The 26,442-nt window shown below is 33.8% G+C and overlaps 1 protein-coding gene across 21 annotated transcripts; it reads left to right on the top strand.

Moving 5' to 3' along the window:
• Positions 1-977: 977 nt before the first annotated feature.
• Positions 978-22,546, top strand: LOC114257383 (uncharacterized). Of its 21 annotated transcripts, XM_082891623.1 has the most exons (18): positions 978-1,087; positions 2,415-2,611; positions 2,708-2,760; positions 9,075-9,345; positions 9,742-10,085; positions 10,219-10,504; positions 12,470-12,537; positions 13,582-13,833; positions 14,899-14,974; positions 15,266-15,342; positions 15,432-15,481; positions 16,206-16,290; positions 18,731-18,829; positions 19,411-19,768; positions 19,986-20,039; positions 20,191-20,364; positions 21,430-21,528; positions 21,630-22,546. In XM_082891623.1, exons 2-14 carry the CDS (start codon positions 2,446-2,448, stop codon positions 19,642-19,644), a joined length of 2,061 nt encoding a protein of 686 aa, XP_082747749.1. In that variant the 5' UTR covers positions 978-1,087; positions 2,415-2,445; the 3' UTR covers positions 19,645-19,768; positions 19,986-20,039; positions 20,191-20,364; positions 21,430-21,528; positions 21,630-22,546. The 21 variants fall into 21 exon arrangements, with proteins under 21 accessions (XP_082747749.1, XP_082747750.1, XP_082747744.1 ...); XM_082891624.1 differs by lacking the exon at positions 20,191-20,364 and having other exon boundaries at positions 19,974-20,039; XM_082891618.1 differs by having other exon boundaries at positions 19,974-20,364.
• The last annotated feature ends 3,896 nt before the right edge of the window (positions 22,547-26,442 follow it).

Here is a 26,442-nt window from a genome sequence, read left to right as displayed (position 1 = left end):
CCAAACCACAGCCTTCACTTCCAGTTACTACCTTCGGTACCACTGCCACTTCTTTTGGCAACCAACCCACAACTTCTTTGTTACTAATGACCACCCTCCCCTCCACGTTTGACCAATGCAACCATCATCACCCTCTCCTCCTTTTTATTTTTCTTATTTATTTTTTCATATATGAAAATCTCTCCAGATCTCTCTTTCGCTTACTTTCAGGGGGCTGAAGGAAGGTAGTGCCGGTTAGCGATTAGGGTAGGTTTGAGAAGTGTAACGGGAGACAGAATTCAAAGCATGACTATGTTGTAATGTGGTAGGGGACAATGACGAGAGATGACATGAGAGCAGAGGGAGAGAGGGTGACAATGGACGATGGGAGACAAGAAGCATAAAGGGCGACGATAAGCTACAAAGGGGGACACTATAGAAAGAAAGGGGTTAGAGAGAGAAATTTCCAGTGGGTTGTGGCACTGGAGGTGGTGGAAGTAGCAAAATGACTTGCCAAGATGACAAATGAGGGTTACACAATTACAATGGTGACAATTGCAAAGATTGTGGTGAATAGATAAGTGTAGTAAAAAATTAGAATTAGTGGTTTGAAACTTTTTTTGATAAATTTGAAAAGAGGCAAAAGTGTAATAGAAAAATTAAAAATTTAGGATGTAACAAACCCTATACATCGCGTAAATAAAATTATCCAATTGACATTTCCTAAAAATTTAGGGGTGTTCGTGTAATTTTAAAAAAGATAAATTACAAATATATCTTTGAAAATTTGTTTAAAATATGAATTGCATTAAAAAAAATTACAAATACCCTCTTATCAAATTTTTTTATTTAATAGAATTAATTGAAAAAAATAAAATTCTTAACCATTTTGCTATATAATAATAAAATTATCAAAATTATTAATTAAAATAAAAATTTAACATTATTAAAAAAATTTGATTAGTTTGATAATTTATTTATAAAGAATAAATGAAATTAAAAACTTTATCTTGAAATGTAATTTCCAAAACGAAGAGACAATTAGGCTCCACCAACAGTTCGGACACCGCTCATCCACTTCTCAGATAGCTGCCGCTCGAAGTCGAAGGTAACATGCTCTCTCTCTCTCTCTCTCTCGATGTTTGGTTGCTCAGAAAAAAACAGGGAAAGTAAAAGAGAAATCAGTTTCGATGTTTGTTTTGTACTGCCTTCGTGCAATGAGTGAGGGAAGATGCTTGAAAATGGCTTAATTTGTTTAGCATTTTCTGCGCATTTTCTTCTATTTTCCAACGAAAAGTCAAGAATCCAAAATGACATAGAGGAGGATGGGGATATGGAAATTCATATAATCTGTTAGCGTACTAAAACCAGGAAAAAAAAGGAGTAAATTTACTTTTATTATTGTGTTTATCTTTCCCTAAGTTTTATTGGCAGGCAAACATAGCATTAAAAGACTAAGAAACTCTAGAGACTTTGTTGAGATTCACACGATAAATACTGATAAGAATTTTTATTTCATAATTCTCAGTTTCTTCCAAAGTGTTGGTTGATTTTCGAATTAATTCCTGTATGCTGATATTAAGACGTTATTTGGAACTTGGGATTGGTGAGAAAAAGGAAGAGAAAAGAAAAGTGAGAAGGACTGTTTTGGCTTTTTATGTAATAAGTGCAAAAACGTAGAGAGAATAGTTGACTTTTTGGTATTGAATTTTTGTCTAAAAAAGCTAGATCCCAAACTTTACTTTGGAAAAAGTTATATTAAAAATAAAATAACATTGTAAGCTTGATAACAATTTACCCCCTCAGCTAGGGTTGTTGTCACTTGACCACTTCAACTAAAATTGTTACATTTTGGCTCCTCAATATTCTGATTTGTTTGAATCTCAACCTTTGTTAACATTTTGTTATGAAAAGAGAATGAAAAAGTAGCCTAGGACCTGTACATGTCAATTTTATGACAACATGTTCATTCAAGAGGTGGTTTTACCTAACCATATATGTGAGAGATAGGTATATATTTTCTCATTTGGTCATAAAATTGGCACGTGCATATATTTTCTCTCACATATTTTTTCATAAGAGAGGAAGATATATACATACAACCACTTACGTATATGTAAAAATAATCAGCCCTTGAATGAGTATTTTGGTTGTAAAATTAGTATGCGCATTGTTTCATATCTCTTACATATATCATTCTGCATTCTTCAACTTTGTTGCATTCTGGAGTTGAGTCCTTAAGTAGAGGGCCAGCAATGGTAGCCATTCTTATTTTCAAGTTAGTGAATTTTTTTATTTTTTATTTATAATAGATCAATATTCATTTGATACAATTGATTATTGCCTAACATTGCTACTTTTGGGGCAAGTGTTTATTTTTCTCCTGATATTGTGTGGTGCGTGCGTGCTTGTGATGAAATGTTGGTTCTATGCAGAGTACTTATTTGACAAATAAGACAAGAAGAAATGAGTCAACTCCTGAATCTATTCCAAGGAACTCTCTTCAGTAATAATTCAAGTTTCTATAGTTGTCCTTCGAGTTCACTTATGTTTCTTCAACATAAACCATGTTTATATGATGGAAAATATGCACCTTTTCGGAGATATCGAAGAAATCATTTTTCGTTGCAAGGTAACTCCTCAAAACTGACTGACCAATTCTTGATTCTTGAAAACTTTATTAATTTTGATTTGTTACCCTTGTTAAGTTTTCTAATTGACTTCTCAGCGCGTTGTTGGGAGATGCTAGATCATGCTGAAACATTTGCACTTCCATATAAGGTGATCTCATTTCGTTCTACTGGTTTACTTCACAATGACATTCTATCCTTTGCTTTTAAAAGCTAATTTACAAGTTGAGTCTAACCTGTTAAAAGTGAACCATCTTCCAAGCCTAACTTGCATAAGGCTCAACTCCTGCTACTTTTTTTTTCTCTTTTGTTTTGGTGATAGATTAAATATATTTGAGAAAAAACACGAATAACTGCAGTATTCAAACCATGTATAATTAAAATATACAAAGAGAAGGTAAAGGAGAACTCCAAAAAAGAAAAGAAAATAAGGAAAATGCTGCACTGAACAATTTGATCCAAATGCATCAATACCTTAAACTATACAGAGGATAGCCCGCTTGCTATTCTTGCTCCCTGACACTAGAGTAAGGGCAGTTAGTTGCGCACTTATTACATATGTAAGGCAAGCTAGTGCACACAACTTTCATCATCTGGTCACCAATTGCCATTGCCATTTATGTGTTTGATGGAAAACATGGTTTTATGTTTAAGTGTTGATAAAATATATGGCTTTGTTCTGATTAATGATTTATGTTTTTATATAATTGACTACAGTTATATCAGGTTTACTATGATTTCAAGTATGTTTAGTTAAAGCAAAGCAATTGATTGATGTTAGTCATTTTTGTGTCTTGACAGTATTCTAATGAAAAAACATTAAGTACCATGCATCGCAATGAAAGAGAATTATACTGGAAATCAATATTATATTTTCAAAGTTTTGTTGTTTGACAGATTATGCTGTTGCATGGGCTGTTCCCTTATGTGCTTGCAACAATTTATGTGCATGTCTGTTCCCTTTTGAAGGGTGGGTTGGGTTGGACCTTTTATTGATTCTTTGAAAGATTGTAATTTTGAGTTTTGGTTTCACGAGTGTATATCCTATTTGTCTGTTGCCTACTCCCTCTTTCTATCTTGCAATAAACTCTTCATGAAGTGAGAATAAATTAATACTTAGAAAATATGAGGAAGAAGAACTCCGAAAAATATGAGGAAGAAGGAATATATTTCTGTTATATTCAAAACTTCTTATCTTACAAGACCAAATGACACTCCTTATATAGGAGATATTACAAACATCATTATAACCCATTATATGCCACTTACATATTATATATTACCACTATCTACCACTAACATATTATATACATGCCACTATCTACCACCAACACCACTATCACATATTCTATACATGCCACTATCTACCACCAACACCACTATCACATATTCTATACATGCCTCTCTACCACCAACACCACTATCATATTATATACATGCCACTATCTTATTATTAACACAAATTTCCAGCACTCCCCCTCAAGCTGGTTTGAAGATATCTTCCATAGCCAGCTTGCTAGTCAGCTTATCAAATTGCTTCTTGTGTAGTCCCTTCGTTAGCACATCAGCTAATTGTTCACCTGTTGGAAGGTAGGTCATACAGATTATGCCAGCATTGATTTTCTCCTTGATGAAATGTTTATCTACTTCTATATGTTTTGTGCGATCATGTAGAACTGGATTATGAGCTATAGATATAGCTGCTTTGTTGTCACAATAGACCTTCATAGGTGTCGGGTGAGAAAGCTTTAATTCTTCAAGAATTCTTTTAATCCACATTACTTCACAGATTCCATGGGCAACAGCTCTGAACTCTGCTTCTGCACTACTTCTAGCTACCACATTCTGTTTTTTACTCCGCCATGTAACTAGGTTCCCACCTACAAAGGAGCAGTATCCGGATGTTGATCTCCTATCTGTAACACTTCCTGCCCAGTCTGCATCTGTGTATACTTCAACTTGAAGATGTCCATGTTTCTTGAACAGTAAGCCTCTCCCTGGAGTTCCTTTCAAATATCTTAAGATCTTATAAACGGCCTCAAAGTGCTCTGCCCCTGGTGAGTGCATGAACTGACTTACCATGCTGACTGCAAAGGCAATATCAAGCCGCGTATGAGACAAGTAAATCAATTTCCCTACAAGTCGTTGATATTGTTCCCTCTCTTTGACTTCTTCAGCCTTAGCAGCTTGTAACTTCAAGTTAGGCTCGATCGGAGTTTCCACCATCTTACAACCAAGCATACCTGTTTCTCCAAGGAGATCAAGAACATATTTTCTCTGATTAACGAATATACCTTCCTTGGATCTTGCAAATTTCATTCCGAGGAAATACTTGAGGGCTCCCAGATCCTTAATGTGAAATTCTTTTGCGAGTTTCTCTTTGAGGGCTGCTAACTCTGCTTCATCATTACCAGTTAAAATGATGTCATCAACATAAACAATCAAAATTGCAATTTTACTGTCTTTTGAATGTTTATAAAATATTGTGTGATCTGCTTGACTCTGCGAGAAGCCACAACTGATAACTGCCTTCCCAAAGCGTTCAAACCACGCTCTTGGTGATTGTTTGAGTCCGTATAATGACTTGTTCAATCTGCATACTCTGTCGCTTCCAAGTCTCTGCTCAAATCCCGGCGGTAGGCTCATGAACACCTCCTCTTCAAGATCACCATTGAGAAATGCATTTTTAATGTCAAGTTGATGTAGAGGCCAATCTGAATTTACTGCAAGAGATAACAGTACTCTGATGGAATTTATTTTAGCAACAGGAGCAAACGTCTCCTGATAGTCGATCCCATAAGTTTGAGTGAAGCCTTTAGCCACCAGTCTCGCCTTGTATCTCTCAATGCTTCCATCTGCGTTACATTTTATCGTAAACACCCATTTACACCCAACTGTTTTCTTGTCTTTGGGTAGATCAACTATCTCCCAAGTACCACTTCTCCTTAAAGCATTCATCTCCTCCATGACTGCTAATTTCCAATTCGGATCATCCAATGCTTCCTGTATATTCCTTGGAACAAACAAGTTTGAAATCCTAGATGTGAAAGCTCTATGGTTTTTAGACAGTCTTTGATAGGAGAGGTAATTTGCAATAGGATGTTTAATGCAATTTCGGACACCTTTCCTAATTGCTATAGGAACATCAAGGTCGGAAATAGAAGGAATAAGATTACCTAAAATTTCAATGCCAGAACTCGGGTGGACATTCGGGTCATTAGGATGGACATTCGGGTCATTATTCCTCAGATGAAATCGCTTCCTAGTATAAACCTGAAGCTCAGGATTTAGATCATTTTGTAGTACTTCTCCCCCTAAACAAGAATCTTCTTGACTAGGCACCATAGAACTTGGTTCTCCTAAGTGATCATTATCAGACAGATGTGGTTTTTGTGTAGGATAAATGACATTGGGGAGCGGGATAGAAATATCCCAAAAACGGTCTTCTACTCCACTTGTCTCCCCCTGAAGAGAAGTGTTGGGGAGATAGGATTTTGTTTCCACAAATGACACATCCATACTCACATGAAATTTCTTGGTTTGAGGATCGAAACACTTATACCCCTTTTTGTTTGAGGAATAACCCAAAAAAACACATTTTATAGCACGGGGGTCAAGTTTTGAACGAAATTGACTGGGAACATGAACATAGGCAGTACATCCAAAAACTTTGGCGGGTAAATCAGAAAACAACCTCGTGTCAGGAAAAAAAGTTTTGAGACAATCAAAAGGTGTTTTGTATGTTAACACCTTTGTAGGCATCCTGTTTATCAAATAAGAGGCTGTTAAAATTGCTTCACCCCATAAATATTTAGGAACATGCATGTAAAACATTATAGCACGTGCTACTTCAAGTAGATGTTTATTTTTTCGTTCTGCAATGCCATTTTGTTGAGGGGTATCCCGACATGTAGATTGATGAAAAATCCCCTTTTTTTCCAAAAACTCACCCAACTGCTCATTGAAATATTCTGTTCCATTATCAGAATGTAAAATACCAATTTTGGTTTGAAATTGGTTTTCAATCATATTGTAAAAATTTGTGAATAAATTTTTTACGTCAGATTTTTTATTCATCAAATAAATCTAACATAAGCGGGTATGGTCATCAATAAATGTAACAAACCATCTTTTACCAGAAAGAGTAGTGATTTTAGAAGGGCCCCAAACATCACTATGAATCAAATAAAAAGGTTTGGAAGCCTGGTAAGGTTTTGGCAAATAAGTAGAGCGATGAAATTTTGCAAAAATGCAACTTTCACAATGAAAAGAAGAACAATCAATCCCTTTAAATAATTTTGGAAATAAATGTTTCAGATAAAGAAAACTAGGATGTCCTAGCCTATAGTGCCTTAGCATTATTTTTTCTCGAACAGAGATTGAATTAGTACTATTAAAGCTCTGAGCTTTTTTATTACTAACAGGTACTTCATCAAAGTAGTAAAGACCTTCAAGCATCCTAGCACGCCCAATCATCATCCCCACGTTCTGGTCCTGAAATTCACAATGGGATTCAAAAAATGTAACACGACAATTAGAATCCTTAGATAGTTTACTGACAGACAAAAGGTTACAGGCTAAGTTGGGGACGTGAAGAACAACATTGAGATTAATTTTCTCAGTTAGTTTAATAAATCCTTTTCCTGCAATAGGTGAAAAACTACCATCGGCTATTCTGATTTTGTCATGACCAGAACAAGGGAAATAGGTACTAAATAAATGGAAAAAACTAGTCATGTGATCGGAGGCACCGGAATCTATGATCCACGGAGAGAAGTTTAGGCAAGAGAAGGCTTTAGGATTTCTACCTGTTTGTGCCAACAAAACACTAGGAGTACCGGATGAGGAGTTGGATTTTATCAGCTTTAAGAGTTGATCAATCTGCTCTTTGTTGAAGGGACCTGAATCGGCTTCATTAGCGGTAGGAAAGCCACGATTCTTCTCTCCTTGTTTGCTGCTTTTCCAGTTGACAGGTTTGCCATGGATCTTCCAACACGTTTCGCGTGTATGGCGAGGCTTGTTGCAAAAATCACACCAGACCCGTGGCTTATCATCAAACCTGCGCTGGTAATTTGCAGCCTTGTTGACCGCAGCATCGCTAATTAAAGCAGAAATTTCAATTGATTCACCAGTACCTTTTTTCTTAAGCATGACGCTCCTTCGGCTCTCTTCCCTTCTGACTTCGGCAAATACTTCGCCAATGGATGGGAGAGGAGGTCTGCCAATAATTCTTCCTCGCACTTCATCGAACTCAATGTTGAGGCCGGCAAGAAACTTGTAAATACGGCTGTCTTCCACAGTTTTCTTGTGGTGGTTGCAGTCGTCAACCGATTTCCATTCTTATGTGTTGAAGATGTCAAGATCCTGCCACAACCTTTTCAACGAATTGAAATATTTGGTGACGGAATCATCTCCTTGACGAATCTCTCCCAACTTCAAAGTTAATTCGAAAACTTGAAATTGATTTCCTAGGTCAGAATACATCTGACTAACATTATCCCACAACTCTTGTGCAGTAGTATAGCACATGTAATTAGAGCTTATATCCTCCTCCATGGAATTGACCAACCATGTCATAACCATGGAGTTTTCAGCGTCCCAACTGTCGAATAGCGGATCATTAATAGCAGGAGCCTTCTTGTCACCAGTGATGTAACCGATCTTTCCTTGCCCACGGATATACATCCGGACAGATTGTGACCAGCGGAGAAAATTATCACCATTTAGGCGGATGGTGGTGATTTGGACAGAGTGAGAGTTGGACGTTTTCACCGGAATGGTAGCGGCAGGGGTTGAAGTGGTTTCGGACGTGACTTCCGACATGGCTATGACGGTTTTAGGGCTGCTGTGTTTTTTGTTGCTCTGATACCAACTTAGAAAATATGAGGAAGAAGAACTCCGAAAAATATGAGGAAGAAGGAATATATTTCTGTTATATTCAAAACTTCTTATCTTACAAGACCAAATGACACTCCTTATATAGGAGATATTACAAACATCATTATAACCCATTATATGCCACTTACATATTATATATTACCACTATCTACCACTAACATATTATATACATGCCACTATCTACCACCAACACCACTATCACATATTCTATACATGCCACTATCTACCACCAACACCACTATCATATTATATATATGCCACTATCTTATTATTAACACAAATTTCCAGCATTAATGTGCATAGTCTATTCCCTCCATGGGTACACACGACTGTTTGATTCGGAATCAACAGCACTATTCCTTTGTTTTTGATGGACCCAAAACTGTCAGGTCACTTAATAGTTATTACTACAATGTGCAATTAGGTTTTTGTGTTCATGTTTTATTGGTTGTTGGATCGATCACCTTAGTCCATCACAATCAATGATGCTTTATGCCGGTTGTTTGTTACTTGTGATATTGGCTCTTCTATTTTATTAATTCTCATCCAGGTCCCCTTTTTCTGAAGGAAAAAGCTTGTGATGACGCAGAATTGGATGCCTTTCCAGATGTACAAACTCTTAGAAATTTTCCTAAGGAAGAGCTTCTTGGAAAAGTTGTATTGGTCAGATTTGATTCTAGAATCCTACTTCGTGAAGAGCTGGACCAGCAGTCTCCATCTGTCAGCAGTGCACTTTTCACTATTAAATACTTATATGATGCTGGGGCTAAAGTAATTTTAGTTAGTAATTGGAGTGTGAAAAACAATACAAAGCTTCTTGCAGCAGAATCTGTTGCAGGTACATTTGTGTAAAACCATTCCTGCTTCTGGATTGTTAGTTCATGGTGGTTTTTCGAATAGATTATTCACTTGAAGTTTACTTAACATGGTTTTTAACGAAATAGGTTGTTGATTATTGAGTAATACCAAGAAACTGAAAAATAAAAACTCACATCAGATAGGTACTTTTTTTTTTGGGGATAGGTTCACATCAGACAGGTAATATTCGAATTGTCAAAATTTATTTCAGGCTTCCAGCATATATGATCTTCTTGTTTTTGTTTACCTAATACTATAACTGTAATGTCAATGGGAAAATTAAAGAGAAGAAAGTGATGAAGCATGTCTTTTGCATCTGACCTCTACATGAAGAGTTGTGAGCTGTCTTACTATTGCTATGCACTTAATGTCTCAGAGTTTCTGTCTGCGGTTCTCCATCTTACAGTTGCACCAGCAAAACTTGTCTCTGGCAGCGTGCAGTCCAAAATGGAAGACAAAGAGAAAACTGATATTCTTCTTCTTGAAAGTCTCTCTGAGTTCAGAGAGGAACTTGCCAATTGTTCAAAGTTTGCTGAACTATTATCAGCAGGAATCGATATCTTTGTTAATGATGCATTTTCCCAATCTCATAGAATTTATGCCTCAACTGTTGCTATTACTCGCTTCTGCTATGCATGTGTTGCTGGTTTTCATTTTGAAGAGGGCCTGTATCAAGTAAAGAAGGCCATCAAAACCAACAAAAAACAATTTATTGCCATTGTATGTCTCTAGCATTTTAATGCATTAAAGTTGATTTTTTTTAAAAGTCTATATTTTCACTATATGAATCTTTGGGCTTATATTCATTGACTTTGTCAGTCTCTCATGACTAATACTCTGCAATGGATGCCAGATTGGAGGGGGTAAACTGTTAGAAAAAGCAGCTGCCTTACATTTTTTAGCTGCTAGATGTGATGGTTTGGTGTTTGTTGGAATGATGGCATTTCAAATAATGCATGCCCAAGGATTGCCTGTTCCTAAGAAGTTGGTAGAACGCGGAGCAATTAAAGAAGCTTTAAATTTAACTCAGTTTGCAAAGTTCAGAAGTATGCCAATTTTATTTCCAAAAGATTTTTGGTGCATCAATGATCCTCTCCCAAAACGAATCGAACTATTTCCTGCTCATAATATTTTGGATGGTAAGGTTGGATCTTTTCAACTTTTAATGTGACAAACACTGTCCTTCATTTTGATGAATTAATTATCAAGCATCAATGGTTCTTTTGAAACTTTTCTGTGTGCTAGGAATTTAATTACTTTTTGTGTTAAATTATTAAAATTGCACGTCTTAATCTGATTGGTTGAGCAACCTTGAGCTACTACCATGTGGCTTTGATTATCATAAAATGTGTAGGTTTTGTGGTTTTTACACTAATCATACACCAGTGTTTTATTGTTAAGTAGAAGATTAATAGCTATCCTCTTTACTATTTTTGTTTTTATTAATATTATTCTAGCAATTGAATTTGGGTTGGATATTTTGATTTGATAAAATCGGTCTATTCATTGAAATTGCATTAATAAAGAAGTTTGACAAATCCAATAATGGTGAAGGTAGTTTACTTAGACTATAGTGTTGAATAATCACGGTTGTATTCCACATAAAATGGTAAAAGGGACAGAGGTTTTGGGTTTTAAACGTGCATTTTTTGTGGCTGTGAACAGTAACTTGATAACACTTCTAAGATTTCTTGTTAAATGAAGAGAAGAAAGAGAGGAAGAAGAAGTGGTTTGCCCTTACAAGGGTTAAGCAAATTCACACAAGGACACAAACATAATCGCAAATGTTCATAAACTCAACTCCATAGAATAGAAGAATTACATGGATATTTATAGGCCACTAGATTTTTCATAATTCTACTAGGAATACAACTCAAAATAACGAAATTAAAAAAATTAACTTACTAGATTAATATTGGTCTAATAAAGATTCCCTGTAAAACCCAATAACATAATGTGTGTGGTAATTTGACCTATGGGTGACCTCGACAACCATGTCTAGAAAATTTAAAGTTAACAAAATAATGTTGATTGCTAAGACCAATAATATGTAAAAATATTTTTCCAGCAGCATACTAAATTAAAATAAACACGAATAAGGACGCAATATTACCCAAAACATGATAATATAAAGCCCTAAATGTGCTCCATGTAATATTCCAGATTTTCCCTTTTTTGTTGTCATGCTCTACTTCACATTGTTTTATGATTACAGACTAGTTAACCAATGGATAGCCCCTTGGATAGTTGAATTTTTAATTTATAGTTCAAGAAACTCATTTTTCTTGTGGTGTCCTGTGTATGAAATTATGCAAATATCCATGTCCCTTCTGGTTTCTATTTCTTTCTTGGCATGCCATATTTGCTCACATGAGCTTTCTGGTCATTGTTTGACCTTGTTGCCTGTATCGGTCATCTCAATTGTTTTTCTTATTTATAATTTTATCTCCTGTTAGATTATTCTAGGATTTTTCAGATGGTTTATCTCTAGTACCTTATTCCCTAGTTTTATTTAGTTTTCTTATAGGAATTGTAACTGCTTCTCTAAAATTAAATGGTGTGTGACCTCTGGAAATGCACTCTTGTTCTTGTCCCTCACCTCAACTTCTATTTGCAAGCATTCACCTACTGGCTCACTGCTCATGTCTGATCAAGATGAAGTACCAAAATGAATGAGTCATATGACAGCTGGTCCACTAGTGAGCACGGTCCAAAAAGTCTGTTAATGCAATCGTTTGTGATGCTTGATCTTGCTATTTTGGGTTCCTTAATAATATTCCAAGAGTTTGTATCCAATTATCAAATGTCATGTATTTCACTTATTTTGCCTGGATAGTAATACTTGTGTTTCTCTCTTCTTTTGTGGCATTATTAAAATATGCTTGATGATGTACTTATATTTCTAAATGCACTAACTAGTCAATGACCTGTGTGAAGCTTGGATATAACACAACAAAACTAACTAAAAAGCTTTTGTGAGGGTGAATCATCAGATTGTTACTAATTCCTTGCATTTGATATTACCATTCCTTTTTGTCTTCTGACATTGTATAGTTTCAATAGATATTAATTAGTTTCTTTGATATCCATATTCTTTCCTTTAGGGTGGGTACCTGTTGATATTGGGCCAAAGTCTTTGGATGAAATTTCTTCCTTGCTTTCAGAATGCAAGGTAAGCTATGAACTTAAAATGTATAGGTTATGGCATAAAAATTACTATCAGCTGAACTATGTTCTTCATTTGATTTTGGTATGTTATGCAACATTGCCAACATGTCAGAAGATTTAGTAGTTTAGTATTTTATGTGTAAAACAAATAATTCATCCTTGAACAATCAAAGAATTAAGGTTCTTGCTACTGGAAATAATATCTCTATCTCAAAATAGTAGTTACAACTTTAGCTTAGCTGAACATTTTTTTTCATTTGATTTTTTATGCAGCATTGGCAACATTTCAGAAGGATTAGTATTTATGTGTAAAACAATTAATTCATTCATGAACAATCAAATAATTAAGGTTCTTTTAACTGGAAATAATATCACTATCTCAAGATAATACTTACAACTTTAGCTTCTCTGTATCGTTATACTGGAGCCTGTAATCTTTTGAATTCATGCTCATCGTCTGTCACTATGATTCCTCAGTTGACGGTTGACATGCATGCAATGAAAAATGATCATCATTTCCCCCTTCTAAATGATAAAGTTCATTTTCTATTCACTCTGTTTCTGTTACAACATATGATTAAATATAATTTATTGTTTTCTTTGAAATGGTAAAAGCTGAAAAACGAAATTATAGGCTGTAGAAAAGATAATAATAATGAGTTCAACAATAGTAATATTAAATGTATATTTGTTATTTATTTATGGGGTGCAGAAAAATGTAATGCACCATCTACTTGTGGAACTTTTTCTATGCTCTCTCTCCTTGATGTGCTCTTTTTATTTATATTTTTATATGATCTGTGTTTTGAAGTCAATTAAATCTTAGCTAGAATCATTCTTTGTTTTTTTGTTTAAGGGAATATTGAAATTTAAATTCTTTGATTTCTTTTCTTATGGACATATATTGTTTGTTGATAACATGTTCTTCGGATATCTTTGGCCACACAAATTTATAACAAATGTGAACTCATGATGTCTTAAAAAAAACTTCTTGGACTCCTTTGGCTGCATTCATTTCTAACTAATGTGAACCCATGATGTCTTCCAGAAAATTTTATGGATTGGTCCAGTGAAATTTGGTTTGTTAAGTCAGGACACCAGTGGAGCATCTAAATTGGCGACAATGCTTGATAAACTAAATCGAAGAAATTGTGATATTACTGTTGTTGGGAATATGGCTTGTGAAGCTCTTACAAGTGTGTCTACTTCTTTCTCAAGTCATAATATGGTTGACAATGCTTCAGTCTTGTGGGAGATTCTCAAAGGAAGAAAGCTTCCAGGGCTCATGGCCTTAGATAGAGTATGCTTTTTATATTTTCGATTAAGCTGCAGCAGAAAAAAATGAAAATATATTTCTTAAATCAGGATAATGTTTATTTTTTATTTTTTTATTTTTTTATAAATAATAGAGGATATTATGTTATTTTTATACTTCTTGATATGATTATTGTGAGCCCAAGTGTTGAGCCCACCATCTCCCAAATTTCACCAATGGGATTTGTAGGATCAAGTTTGGGATTTCCAAGCGATTTAGCTTCCAAATTGTGATATTACTGTTGTTGGACCCACCATCTCCCAAATTTCCCAAAGATAGTTTTGGTAACAAGGACTCAAATAATCTCTTTTTACACTAATGGCCTCACTTCTATGTCGTTATCATTTTCGTGATGTCTTCATTTTACTCTACTAATTTGCTTATTCAATTGTTATCTAAATCGATGGACTAGTGTAAGTTTGTTGAAGTAGTAAGTGTGCATGTTTTAAAGAGTCAATCAACTTCACGCACGTGATAAATCCCTTGCACCCCTGTTTTTTCTTCAAAAAGTCATACTTAATGCAAAAGGCTTCTGCTTACAACAGAGTCTAGAGGAGATGGAAGGCAGCTTTACTCCCACTTCAACTTCTTCTCCTTTATATTTTATTTTCGAGACACTGATTCTCATGACTTGAACCTGTGCTCTTGGGCTATGGGAAGATAGCACTTTCGATCATGCCAGGTCACTACCTCTATTTTTTTATATTTTATAAATTGATATTATGTAAGACTTGCTACATTTTTGTGGAAACTGATGACACTACCTGCCTACCTAGTTAAACTGTTCATTCTGGACAGGAGAAAATATAAATATGAAAAATCTTTGGGGGAAGGACTATTATAATTGGAGTTACATGCTATTAATAAGTCTTGCATCTCTCTGAGTCTGCTGAAGGCTGATAAATGTTATCTGATGTAATTTTTTACAATCTGATAACTATATGATCTAAGTTTTATACACTGTTGCCTAATATCTATTTTGGATACTGATCAAAATATTAATTTTACTATTGTTGGCATTGGATTACCTTTTAGTAATCGATTGTGCAGGCATATCCGTTTGCGATTGATTGGAATGCTACTTATACTGATCCAGCTCATCCTTTGGTCGTGGACATTGGAAGTGGTATTTCTTGTGATTTGTCTACGTATTGTATTTTTCTATAACAATCTATTCAATATTTACATGTTAGTTCTGCTATTTCAAGTTAATTTATCCTTGTTTATGATGAGAGAGAGATAGAGAGGTTAACTATGCTCTGACAATTTATCTGGTTGCCATTTTCCAAGGACACTCTTTTTTGTGTTTATTGTTGTTATTCATTTTCTAACTAGACATAGACCATGTATTGCTTGCACCTATAAATAGCAGTTCAGTCATTGGCAACTTCCTAAGATTTTGAGTTGTAAATGACAGGGAATGGATTATTTCTGTTCAGAATGGCTAGGAGGAGGAAGGATCTGAATTTTCTCGGCTTAGAGATAAATGAAAAGGTTGTTTGGTTTTATACATATATTTTTCCATCCTTGGCTATCTTAAGTTTTGGAGTTAATTGTTTTCTTAATGCTCACCATCTTTTCAGCTTGTAAGTCGTTGTCTAGCCTATGTTCATCAATCTGGCATGAAGAATGGGTATGTGTTCTGTTGCCTTTTTTAATGCTGCTAACAGATTATGAACTCATGACATAGCATAATTTTTTCAGTTGCTGTTACTTTTCATTTGTTCCTGACTTGGATAAATCCATTTGGGTATCTTGAAATGAATGTCTTGTACCGAAGTCCAAATTGTAATCATTTGGCTAATATTTTTATGTGATTTGTAAATGATTGTTTATAAATGCCTAGCTGTTGATCCAACTTTTGCTTCTCTTCTAGCGTCCCTCCCCCCTCTCTCTGCCCCTTCCTCTTGTTTTGTTGTTCTTTTTTTTTTTTTCCTCCTCTGGGCAGGGAAAAGTAGCAAGGTGGATAAAAAGTAGTAATAGAGTTGTCTCTCAGTTGGGTTCTTAGGTTATAGCTGATCACAAGTTTTTTGTTTTTTTGTTTTTGGCTTTATCACGGGTTTGTTGTATCATGGTCTTCCTCTTAAATGTTGTTGGTTGAAATAAGAAGCATGGTGACAGAATTTGTTGGTAATTTGTTAACCGCTCCTGTCTGTTTTACCCAGAAAGGACTGCATGTTTCTTGAAGTAATACGACTTTTGAGTTTGTATTCTATGTGATTGTTTTCATCAACTTCCTAGGGTATTTAATAATGCTTATGATTTTCATTGTTCAGTTAAGGACTAGTCTTGTTTCTGTTGGTCAGCAATGCATCTTAGTCATCTTAGTCATGTCATTCTGTGTTTGTCTTTTTTAGATATTTCATTGCAGCAAACGCAACATCAACTTTTCGATCGATAGTTTCCAGTTACCCAGGGAAGCTGGTTCTTGTATCAATACAGGTAATGGTACAGAAGTGCCACATATGTTCTCAATTTTCTATACATGCCTCTTTTGATGGTAGTCCTGGATTCATGTTGTTGTGCCTATTAGATGCTTCCTACATGTTAGAGCATGGGGAGATTGTTGGAGCATGTGTGAAGGTAGAGTCTCACATTGGATAAAGAGTAAAAATAGATAGGTTTAAATATACATTAGATGGGCTCTCCACATATAGACTTAAGCTTTTAAATGGGTATGAGTTTCAAATAATGTATGTTGGGTCCTGATGTTAACCATGTGGGCTCTGGAATTTATCCCTGATGAATTGGGCTGGTGTTGTTGTGCGCTTGTGAGCTTCCTAATTCCCTAACAACTAGTATCAGAGCCGATGGTAGACGATTTATGGGCGGACTCTCTTGGAGCATTGATGTTGGTGGACTTGGGCTTGCATGGAAAACTCTTCTTGATGGAGCAAAGTTCCTGGTGCATGTGGAGGTTGGACGACAAGGTGACTCTCAATGGAGTATGGTGGCTTACGATGGAGTGCGTGTGGGTGGTCCAAGCTGGACTCGATATTGGAGAGTTATAGCCTTATAGATCAATATTAAAGGAGAGTGTGTATGATCTATGATGAATCTGATAATAGATCAAACCAAAAGTCGAGCAAGGCAAGACCTAATGTTTGGTTCACACATGAAGGGGAGATTGTTAGAGCATGGGGAGATTGCTGGAGTATGTGTGAAGGTAGAGTCCCACATTGGATAAAGAGTAAAACATATGGGTCTTAATATACATTAGATGGGCTCTCCAGTTATAGGCTTAATATTTTAAGTAGGTATGAGTTCCAAATGATGTATGTTGGGCCTTGATGTTAAGCATGTGGGCTTTGGAATTTATCCATGATGAATTGGGCCGGTATTGTTGTGCGCTTGTGGGCTCCCTAATTCCCTAACAATACACACTGTTGCCCACTCAACAAATACTTTGGCTGCTCTTTGTTAGTTGTATAGGAGATTGATCAGATTTATGGCTTAGATTTATGTACAGGAGATCAATCTAAAATCTCATCATTATGTATACTGGATTAGTAACTAGTGAAACACCAAAAAAAAAAAAAAAAACTACACAATTTTCAAATTTATGAATCGCTTCATAGTATTACAACTTTGACTTGTGATCTGATTCTGATCTAAAAGCTATCCTTCCAAATTATACTAAAAAGTTGATCATCTGTGAATATTTTTCCAAATGTACCAAATAAAATGTTGCATTTACACCATAATTTTATCCATCTATTCAAACTGCCAAAATATGCCAGAAGAAGAATCTGGTCAAGTCACTCTGATGGCCCATCTAAGTTGGTTGAAGTAGCTGTGATATTTTCTGACCTCTCTTAATCCAAACTCACCATTGAATTCCTAGCAGCTTAATCTACTGATCAATTTGTTGGCTAGTCGGGGAGAATTGGCCTCATTCTTCTTCTGGCATTTTGTTTGGGTTATTGACTAGATGGGTGACATGTACTATTAATCAAAAATATCTGTTCAATTATTGCTTAACAGGAGACTAAAAAGTAGAATGTGATGTTGATGAATTTATATATCAAGAACAACAAGGTTTACTCACGCTAAATATTTTGCATACTTTTTCTTTGTAAATGAATTTCAAAAATGCTTTACAGTGTTCTTTCAATCTGGTTGTGATTCTGGATTTCTGCCCATGAAAGATAATGTATAATCTACAAATGATGATAGGAACAAGGGAGCTTGGTAACTGACTGTTAGCCTTTTTCTTCTCCCCCCCCCCCCCCCCCCTTGCGGAAGTAGTCATTCTAAGGGTTGTCATAGTTTTTCTGGTAGGTTGAGGTTTTTGTGATCTTACATCTAGAGCCTGGCATCTTCTTTTTTCTTTTTAGAAAAAGATAAAAGGGCCAATTCAGTAGTTGAAAGAGTTCTGTTCTGTTTGAGTTGCATTCTTTTTCGCTTTGAATTCTTTTTCCCTCGGATTAGGTCTTTTCTTTTTCAAGGTTTTCAGCAGTTTAACCAACTAGGCCTAGTTTAGTTGGCCACTATGACTCTCCTAAGGGCTTAGTCCCAAGGGGGAGGTCATGGATTCAACTCTCTCTAAGGGGGAGTTGAATTAGGAGGCAAGCACTTGGTGCTTTGCAAAGGTGGGGAGGCTTACTCCCATTGGTGCTAATCTAACAACTGACTTTCACTGATAAAAAAAAGAAGGTTTTCAGCAGTTTAAAACTGATCTAAAGACAAATAGAAGTATGCTTCGTTGATATTTTCTTTTCAGCCTGTTTTCACCTAGTCATGTCTGATTTCTTCTCTTTATCATTATTGCGCTCTCTCTCTCTCCCCTTCGCTTTTTTGGGTATATTCCCTGTTCATTGGGCATTAAGACTTACAATGTGTCTTAATGGAAGCAAAGTAAGCACAGTTCTTTTTAATGCAGTGCCCAAATCCTGATTTCAACAAACCAGAACATAGGTGGAGCATGCTGCAAAGGTTATTAATTGAAGCAATAGCAGATCTTCTTGCATCTGATGGGAAGGTAAGAAACTATCACTGCTGCTTCGGATAAAAAAAAAATTATATATATATATTTTAAAATTTGAACCATGGTTATGTTCTTGTATCAACTCTATTGTTGTGGAGCTTAAAATCGTAATATTTAGTAGATGCACAATTTCTAGTCCAATATATTTCAGAAGATGCAATTTTGAAGAAGCAGAATTGCACTTCATTTTATGTGTGAACCACTGTTGAGAAGGGGCTTCCATTTTGATCAGGAACATGCGTCCGAATGAGAATGGATTGTGGGTGTCCTTGCCCTTCCTGATCCTTCTTTTTAGGAATCTCCATGCCGCACTTCAATTCAACATGCTGAGAACTTAGTTATACTTTGACCAGGATGTGGATAAAATACTTTGACCATTATGTGGATAACTTTAGATTCTACTTTCTCTTTTTTTTTTTTTCTTGGTGAGCAACAGTATTACATGCAGTGACATGGCTTCTGTGATTGTTAAAAATTTAATCAGTCAAAAAGGGAGAAGCAATGATCAGGTCATAGGCCAGCAAAAGCATATGCCTAATTTGGGTTACTTACACTTACTGTTTCTTGGAATCCAGGTCTTTCTTCAGTCTGACATAGAAGCAGTAGCAGTGAGAATGAAAGAGCAATTTGTGCAATACGGAAAAGGAAAGCTCGCTGTTATGCAGGATCATGGCGATGCCAACATTGGTCAAGGCGGATGGCTGACAGAGAACCCCTTTGGAGTGTGGTCAGACTGGGAACAGCATGTTATAGATCGTGGGGCTCTGATGTACAGATTATTGCTTTATAAATCAACCAGCAATGAGTGAAGTCACTGGTGTGGTTGATTCATAAAAATTGGCTTCTCTATTTCCAGCCGAAGGGGATATCCTCATGCTTATTATTTCAGAAGCTATTTGTTCCACTGGGGAAGAGGTCTGCACTCTCTACGAGGTATTTGTCTCTTCAAGCCATTTTATTTCTAAGGAAATGTTCTCCTCACTAAGAGATATTACTGGCACTTTTGAATTAATGCCATTGCCACTACACATCATTCTGGAAGAGTTTTCTGCATACACTTTTTTTTTGCAAATCATTTTCCATTCTGTGTTGGCATTTTTAGGAAGGGGTAGTGATATTCACGCACTTCCTTTTGCAGCTTGAATTACAGTTACTTGAAGGGATTATGGAAGGACATTTATTTATAAACATCGGCAAACATCAGGTAGATGAGTAGTATAGCCACATTCGATTCTCGGATAAAGGGGGCAGATTTGGATTAAATAATACTGGGATAAAATAATCCCACATTTGGTTCAAACTTTTTAACGTAGGATAACTAATCCTGAGGGAGCCTATTATCTTGTATGATGCAGGATTATTTTTTCCTAGGGGAGAGGTGGGACAACTTATCCTGAGATAAGACTTTCATTGCAAAATTTTAAAAATGTCTTCCTTGGTCAAGTGACATGAGATGAGCAAGAATCCTACTTGTTCTTCTCTCCCGCCATGCCTATGAATCTTCTAAATTCAGAGCTATCATGACATGGGTATGAATCCAGTTTTCTTACCTATGCATTGCTGAGAGACATGAATCTGTGTAAATTGTTGCAAATTAATTTGATCAACAGTCTAATTCAAACTTATAAATGCCTCTAGCATGGTTGACCTAGTGTTACTGTGTCAATGATTTGGGAAATCCGGCCTATCCTCTCAGGCATGTGAAAAATTCTATTTGTTGAAGTGTTAGATTTCAATAAAACTACTCACATAACTTTGTGAACAATTTGGTGAATGTGTAGACCACATTCATCCTCACCAAAGTTGTGCACAAGGCAGTGCATGTGGAATAGTTATTAGATTTTAGCTAATTATATCCTTCAGTTGGTCTTCTTTTTAAGTTGTCCTCATATCTGTGTGCATATATCCTCACCCAACCTTGCAACTTATCTTCCTTTAGCAAGTTGAAACCATCTCAATGAACTTAAATTTATTCTTATCGGCAACATGAGTAATTGGATATTCTGTTCTTTTCACTACAGCGTTTTTATTAGCTGATTTTCTTTCGCATTTATTTATTTAAATTGTCAGTTTTTTGCTTATATCATAGTCTTCTAACCTCCGGTTGATATTGCTATTTCTTTTAAATATCCTCTAGGCTCTATTTACATAGACCGTGAGAAACTTCATCTAATTTTGGGTAGGTGATGATGAGTTATAGATGAGAGTAATCAGAAGTACTTGACAAATACTCTCTTTATGTTGGATATAAATTGTTCATTTGTTCTTTTCATATCTTTTACTCCCTCCATCCCACAATACTAGTCTCTTATTCCATTTTTCGTTGTCCCAAAATATTAGTCCCTTTTCAAAAGTTAAGGTTTAAAATAATATGAATTTCTTATTTTGCCATTCTTTTAAATTCATGAACAATGCAAAAAGTACAATTATGACAATTGATATTCTCAAAAAAATGTACTATCAAAGGGTAATTTTGTAAAACTAATACTTTTAAAGTGTAATAGTTGTACTATAAAAAAAAGTTATATTCCCCAAAAGGGATTATTATTTTGGGACGGAGGTATTATAAGGATATACTAATCTTAAAATGATAGTTCGTGAGAAGGTCCAAGGCACATCCACCCCTTCTTCATCAGAGTCCTGCAAGCAGATTAGTAGAAGGAGTTCTGTGGGATATGGCTAATACTGTTGAGGTTTTATATCTTGATTCACATTATTATCACCTCACTGCTTGGTAGAAGTCGTAATTTCTTGCAAAGTGAAACTAAATGCAGCATTCTCAAATTTTCTGCAGGAATTGTGAATTGGAAGGGCCTATGGATGGCAATCCTTCTAATGGAGATCCAATGGATGACAGTCCGTGTGAACCTCCTATGCTGGAAAATTCTTCGAAGGATCTTAATGCGCTTACAGTCACGTATTGGGTATATCTACTGTTGAACATTTGATAGTTAATTTTCCTGTTTATATACTGTTTGGGCTTTTGTTGTCAACAAATCCTAGAATTATGAACCTTAAGTATACGTTCCACATTTTACACTGTATTACAGGTGACCTAATTCCACATTTTGCAATCCATATTGCAGCTCAATTCTTTAGGTCCGTTGGATTTGGATATACGTTCTTCTAGATATCATAGAAGATCGTCTCAAGTAATAGTTTTAGCAGCTTGAACTGCATGTTAGCCGGCAATCTGGATGCATTTCAGAATTGGTCCTTCGGGTTGGACAAGAAAGAAGTGGTGTCGACAGTTGAAGCTGAAAAAACTGCTTCCTTTTTCAGATTTTCAAGTTGGTGGTGGGGTCTAAGATTATGCCAAAAATAGACCCGAGAGACATCTTTAGAAGTTTCGGGGCAAACCAGGAGTGTGAGTTGGAAACTTGTGACTGGAATTGTATCGTGGTTTAGTTGACTGGGGCATGGGAAAGGGCATTTGGAAGCTGAGAAAATTCTGGCATTTTTGTGTTTGCCTTTATTGAATTTTCCCCTTTTGATAATTATGTTAAATTTCTGTATGTTGTGTTTCAGAAGTTGCAAAACACAGAAATGACATGATCATCTGAGCTTCAAAGTCTTATGTTTGGTGGAGAAAGTGGATCCATTTGGTCTGTTGATCATAGGTGTGGGCATGGTGTAGGGTCATTTATGTTCATTTTGGGTTCGTGTTAGAATTATTTCACTACTAATTAATTCGTTTATTATTTTGTGTTACCGTTTCGTATTAATATATCATGTCAAAAATTTTCACTCTTAAAAATAGAAAGTATATAGAAAAATTATAAATTTTCTTCATCCATTAATGAATATTTTATGCTGAATGAAATTATTCATAAAAATACTTGTTTTGAAGTCAATTCTATTTTCTTAATTTACAAAAGTTAATATTCTTTTATTAAAGTCGACGGATGAAAGTTGAAATTGTGACATTATGACAGTCCAAAAATACATTTTTTAACCAAAGTTACTCTAAAATAGTAGACAAAAATTACGTTATCATCAACTAATTTTTTTATACAAGTCTTTAAATTTTATTTTACATACCTTTTAATAAGTTTGATCGATTTGGAAGTGGGATTCAAAAATGTAATGGCATTTCCAGTGCTGCTCAATTCTGTCGCTACTATTATTACCTTTTTGTAGATCAATCATCATCGGAAGTCAAAATTGAAGAAGAATATACCAACAATAGTAAGGAAGGATGATTGAAAAAATTATAGTAGAAATTGGGAGAGACTCTCATAACCCTATTTCAAAGCATAAAAAAATTTAGATCTACATTTTGAAAGTATTTTTACATCTTATCAAAGGTCACAGGGAAATTACCGGCGTTCCGAAATTGCCAGAGCGAAAGCAGTGCCCATTTTTTATTTTATTTTAATCAAGTCTTTTGCTTTCATTTGTAAGTTTGTGTAGTTGTGATTTATATTGCATTTGATCTCATTATAATTACTAATCGTTTGAAAAAATTTATTTACAACTTATTTAACTCGAAAATTAAAATTCAGTGTTTTAAGCAGTGTTACATTTATTTTTTATTTTTTCCTTTTAACTTTATTGAGCTAACTAATGTTAAAGTGGGATCACTTATTTAATCATGTTTATTTTATTTTATTTTATTTTATTTTATTTTATTTTATTTTCATCTAAAGTTCCACCTTTCTGCATTTGTAACTTTAACTTTAAATTTGATGAAAAAGTGTTAAAAAATTATCTTAAATTGTTTCATTAAATGTTCATCAAATCAAGGTAGAAATATTTTTTTTTCATCAAATTATAATTTGATAAACATTTAAAAACTGAAATATTTAAAATATTTTTTTTCACCAAATTTGTCGAAAAAATAAATTTGAGATAATAGGGTATTTTTTAAAAAGGTTTTGATGAAAATTTGATGAAGGAATTGAAGTAGTTTATATTAAATTAATTTTTTTACTTAAATTTAAAATTAAATTAAATAAAAAAATTGATAAAAAATTAGAGATGCTCTTAGTTAATTGTAATTTTTACACACTTGAGTATGTGAGTAAATTTATACTTCTTGTTTATGTTGGGATTTCTTTTTGGTCAATATAAAATGATAAATAAATTATAAATTGGATTTGTCTTCTTGGAAGTTGTAGGTGGGATTGGGTGTTTTGGATTATCGTACTGTTGGAAACTATAGTAACCGTTCGTTTGGAAATTGATTAATTTTAGTTGATTTTTTAATTTTTATCATAGGATGTATATATATATATATATATAAATTAATAACAATTACTATGTTTGTTTCCAGTTTTTTTAAAATACTTTTCAGAAAATTCTACTTTCTTATTTTTTTTATTTTTTTTTATTTCTACTGAATTTTTTTAATATTATAAGTAATTTTTTTTAATTTTTAAACACACATAACATAAATATACTTGGAAAATATAATTTTCGTGAAATTGTTTTTAAAAAATTCACTAAATACCAAAAATATATTAATATTTTTGTATTTTTGGTATTTAGTAAATTTTTAAAAGATTTTTTCACAAATATTTTACTTTTTAGATACATCTAACTAATGTGCATCTAAAAAAGTAAAAAAAAAATGCTTAAAATTTTAAAAGTATTCATTAAAAACAAAAAAAATACGAAAAATAAAAAATTCAGTTTTCAAAAAATTGAATTCTGAAAAATTGAAACCAAATTTTTAAATCATCCCTAATGATATGATATTGAGATTAAATTTCACATGATAAAATGTTTGACAAATGAAAATTTAACATTTGTCAAATACTTCATTAAGAATGATTTTTAAATATGATAAATTAAGTATTTCAAATATTTTTTAAAAAATAATATAATAATTTGTATCAACTTTTTTATTATTTTAACCGCTTTCCAAATAAAGCCTAAAATATGATTCCAAGGATCTAAGGTGTGTTTGTTTTGACGGATTGGATAAGAGGAGATTATAATCTATCGGACTGTTAGTCTTGAGATACATTATCACCGGACTATTTGGTTGGATTGAATTTATATTCTATGTTTGTTTAGTTATGAGATTAGATATCTGGATTGGACTATTTGTAGTGAATCTAATGTTTGGTTAGATGAACTGGATAAGGATAAATATTCAAAAGACTATTTTACCCTTGTAATTTATAATTTTTATTTAATATATAATTTAAAATTTGTAATCTATAATTTATAATTTATAATTTAACAACACTAAAATTTTTTAATTTATAAGGCCATAATTTTTAATTTATTATTTTCAATTAAATTAAATTTATAATTTTTATTTTTTATTTAATATATAATTTTAAATTAACATCACTAAAAAAATAATTTTATTTAATATATAAATTTAAGTTTTTAACAACACTAAAAAAATTTAATTTATGAGGCCATAATTTTTAATTTATTATTTTTAATTAAATTTATAATTTATAATTTATATTTAATATATAATTTTAAATTAACAACACTAAAAAAAAATTTATGAGTATTTAAAAGACTATTTTACATTTTTTCAATTGTTTATTAAGTAATAGCATAAGGATAAAATAGACATTTCACACATTAGTCTCATGGATACCAATTCCATAAAAATAATCTCACCCCTCCCCTTAGAATACAATAATCCTTCCTATGCAGGACTAATAGTCGCGAGAAACTATTAATTCAAAACAAAAAAATTGAACTAAATAATAAATTATTAATCCGAATAAATTAATAATCTAATCTCAAAAATAATCCCTCAAAATAAAGGCACTTTTTTAAGTGTCGCTACCTAATATCCGTGAAGGACTTTTCAAGGTTTGGTCGCTACCTAATATCCGTGAAGGACTTTTCAAGGTTTGGAGCAATGATTGAGTTATTTCAATATTCCATTTGGAGATGAAGATGGGCTGTCGCGTCGAAATTATAAAGGCGGCTTATAGTGCATGATATGGGTAGACAGAGAGAGTCTCCCTAATGTGTGGTGAGAAAGAAAGCAAGAGAAAGAGCACGAAAATAGGAGAAATTATATCTCAATCAAACAGATAAAAAAGATTATACAATAATGGAAGGAAGCAATTTTCACAAATCTTGAATTGTACTTCACCACACAAAGAGTTGCATCTCTCATATTTTACTATATATATATATATATATTTTTCCCCTCTTATACCATGTATTGTTATTTCTCCAAGGTTTCATTTGATTAAAAAAAATAAAATAAAGTACAATGAAAGTGTCTCCAATCAAGAGAATTAAAGGACCAAAGTACACTGCTAATTAAAGTGAGCAACTCTAAGTTGGAGTGTCAAGGCACAACGTGATCCTGACACAGATCATGTGAGCTCGGGTGCACCTACAAATGTGAAATTTTGAAACTTTTGCAAAATATGAGATGCGTGAGAATTCGTATTTAATTATTTAAAAAAAAATAATAATTTTGTATTATAAGACATGAATAATAAATTAATTTTATCTACAATCTATTTAAAATATATATTAATGTATAAATTAGTTTTAAATCAATTCAATTCAATCACTAAGAAAAAATATTGTTAGGAATAATAATTTTGTGGATATTTAATATTTATTGTTTATAATTTAATTTAACGATGATTCAACATAATAATTATCTTTAC

Source organism: Camellia sinensis, chromosome 10 (assembly GCF_055761805.1).
Source record: "Camellia sinensis isolate YWXY chromosome 10, ASM5576180v1, whole genome shotgun sequence".
NCBI lineage: Eukaryota > Viridiplantae > Streptophyta > Magnoliopsida > Ericales > Theaceae > Camellia > Camellia sinensis.
This window is presented reverse-complemented; position numbering and strand designations above follow the sequence as displayed.

Bases quoted from the DNA above. Each gene is read 5' to 3' on its own strand.
- LOC114257383 (XM_082891629.1), top strand. From the start codon at position 2,446: ATGAGTCAACTCCTGAATCTATTCCAAGGAACTCTCTTCAGTAATAAT. The intron at 15,482-16,205 runs GTATGTGTTCTG...TGTCTTTTTTAG, and splicing joins CAATCTGGCATGAAGAATGG to ATATTTCATTGCAGCAAACG. The intron at 18,830-19,410 runs GTAAGAAACTAT...CTTGGAATCCAG, and splicing joins TTCTTGCATCTGATGGGAAG to GTCTTTCTTCAGTCTGACAT.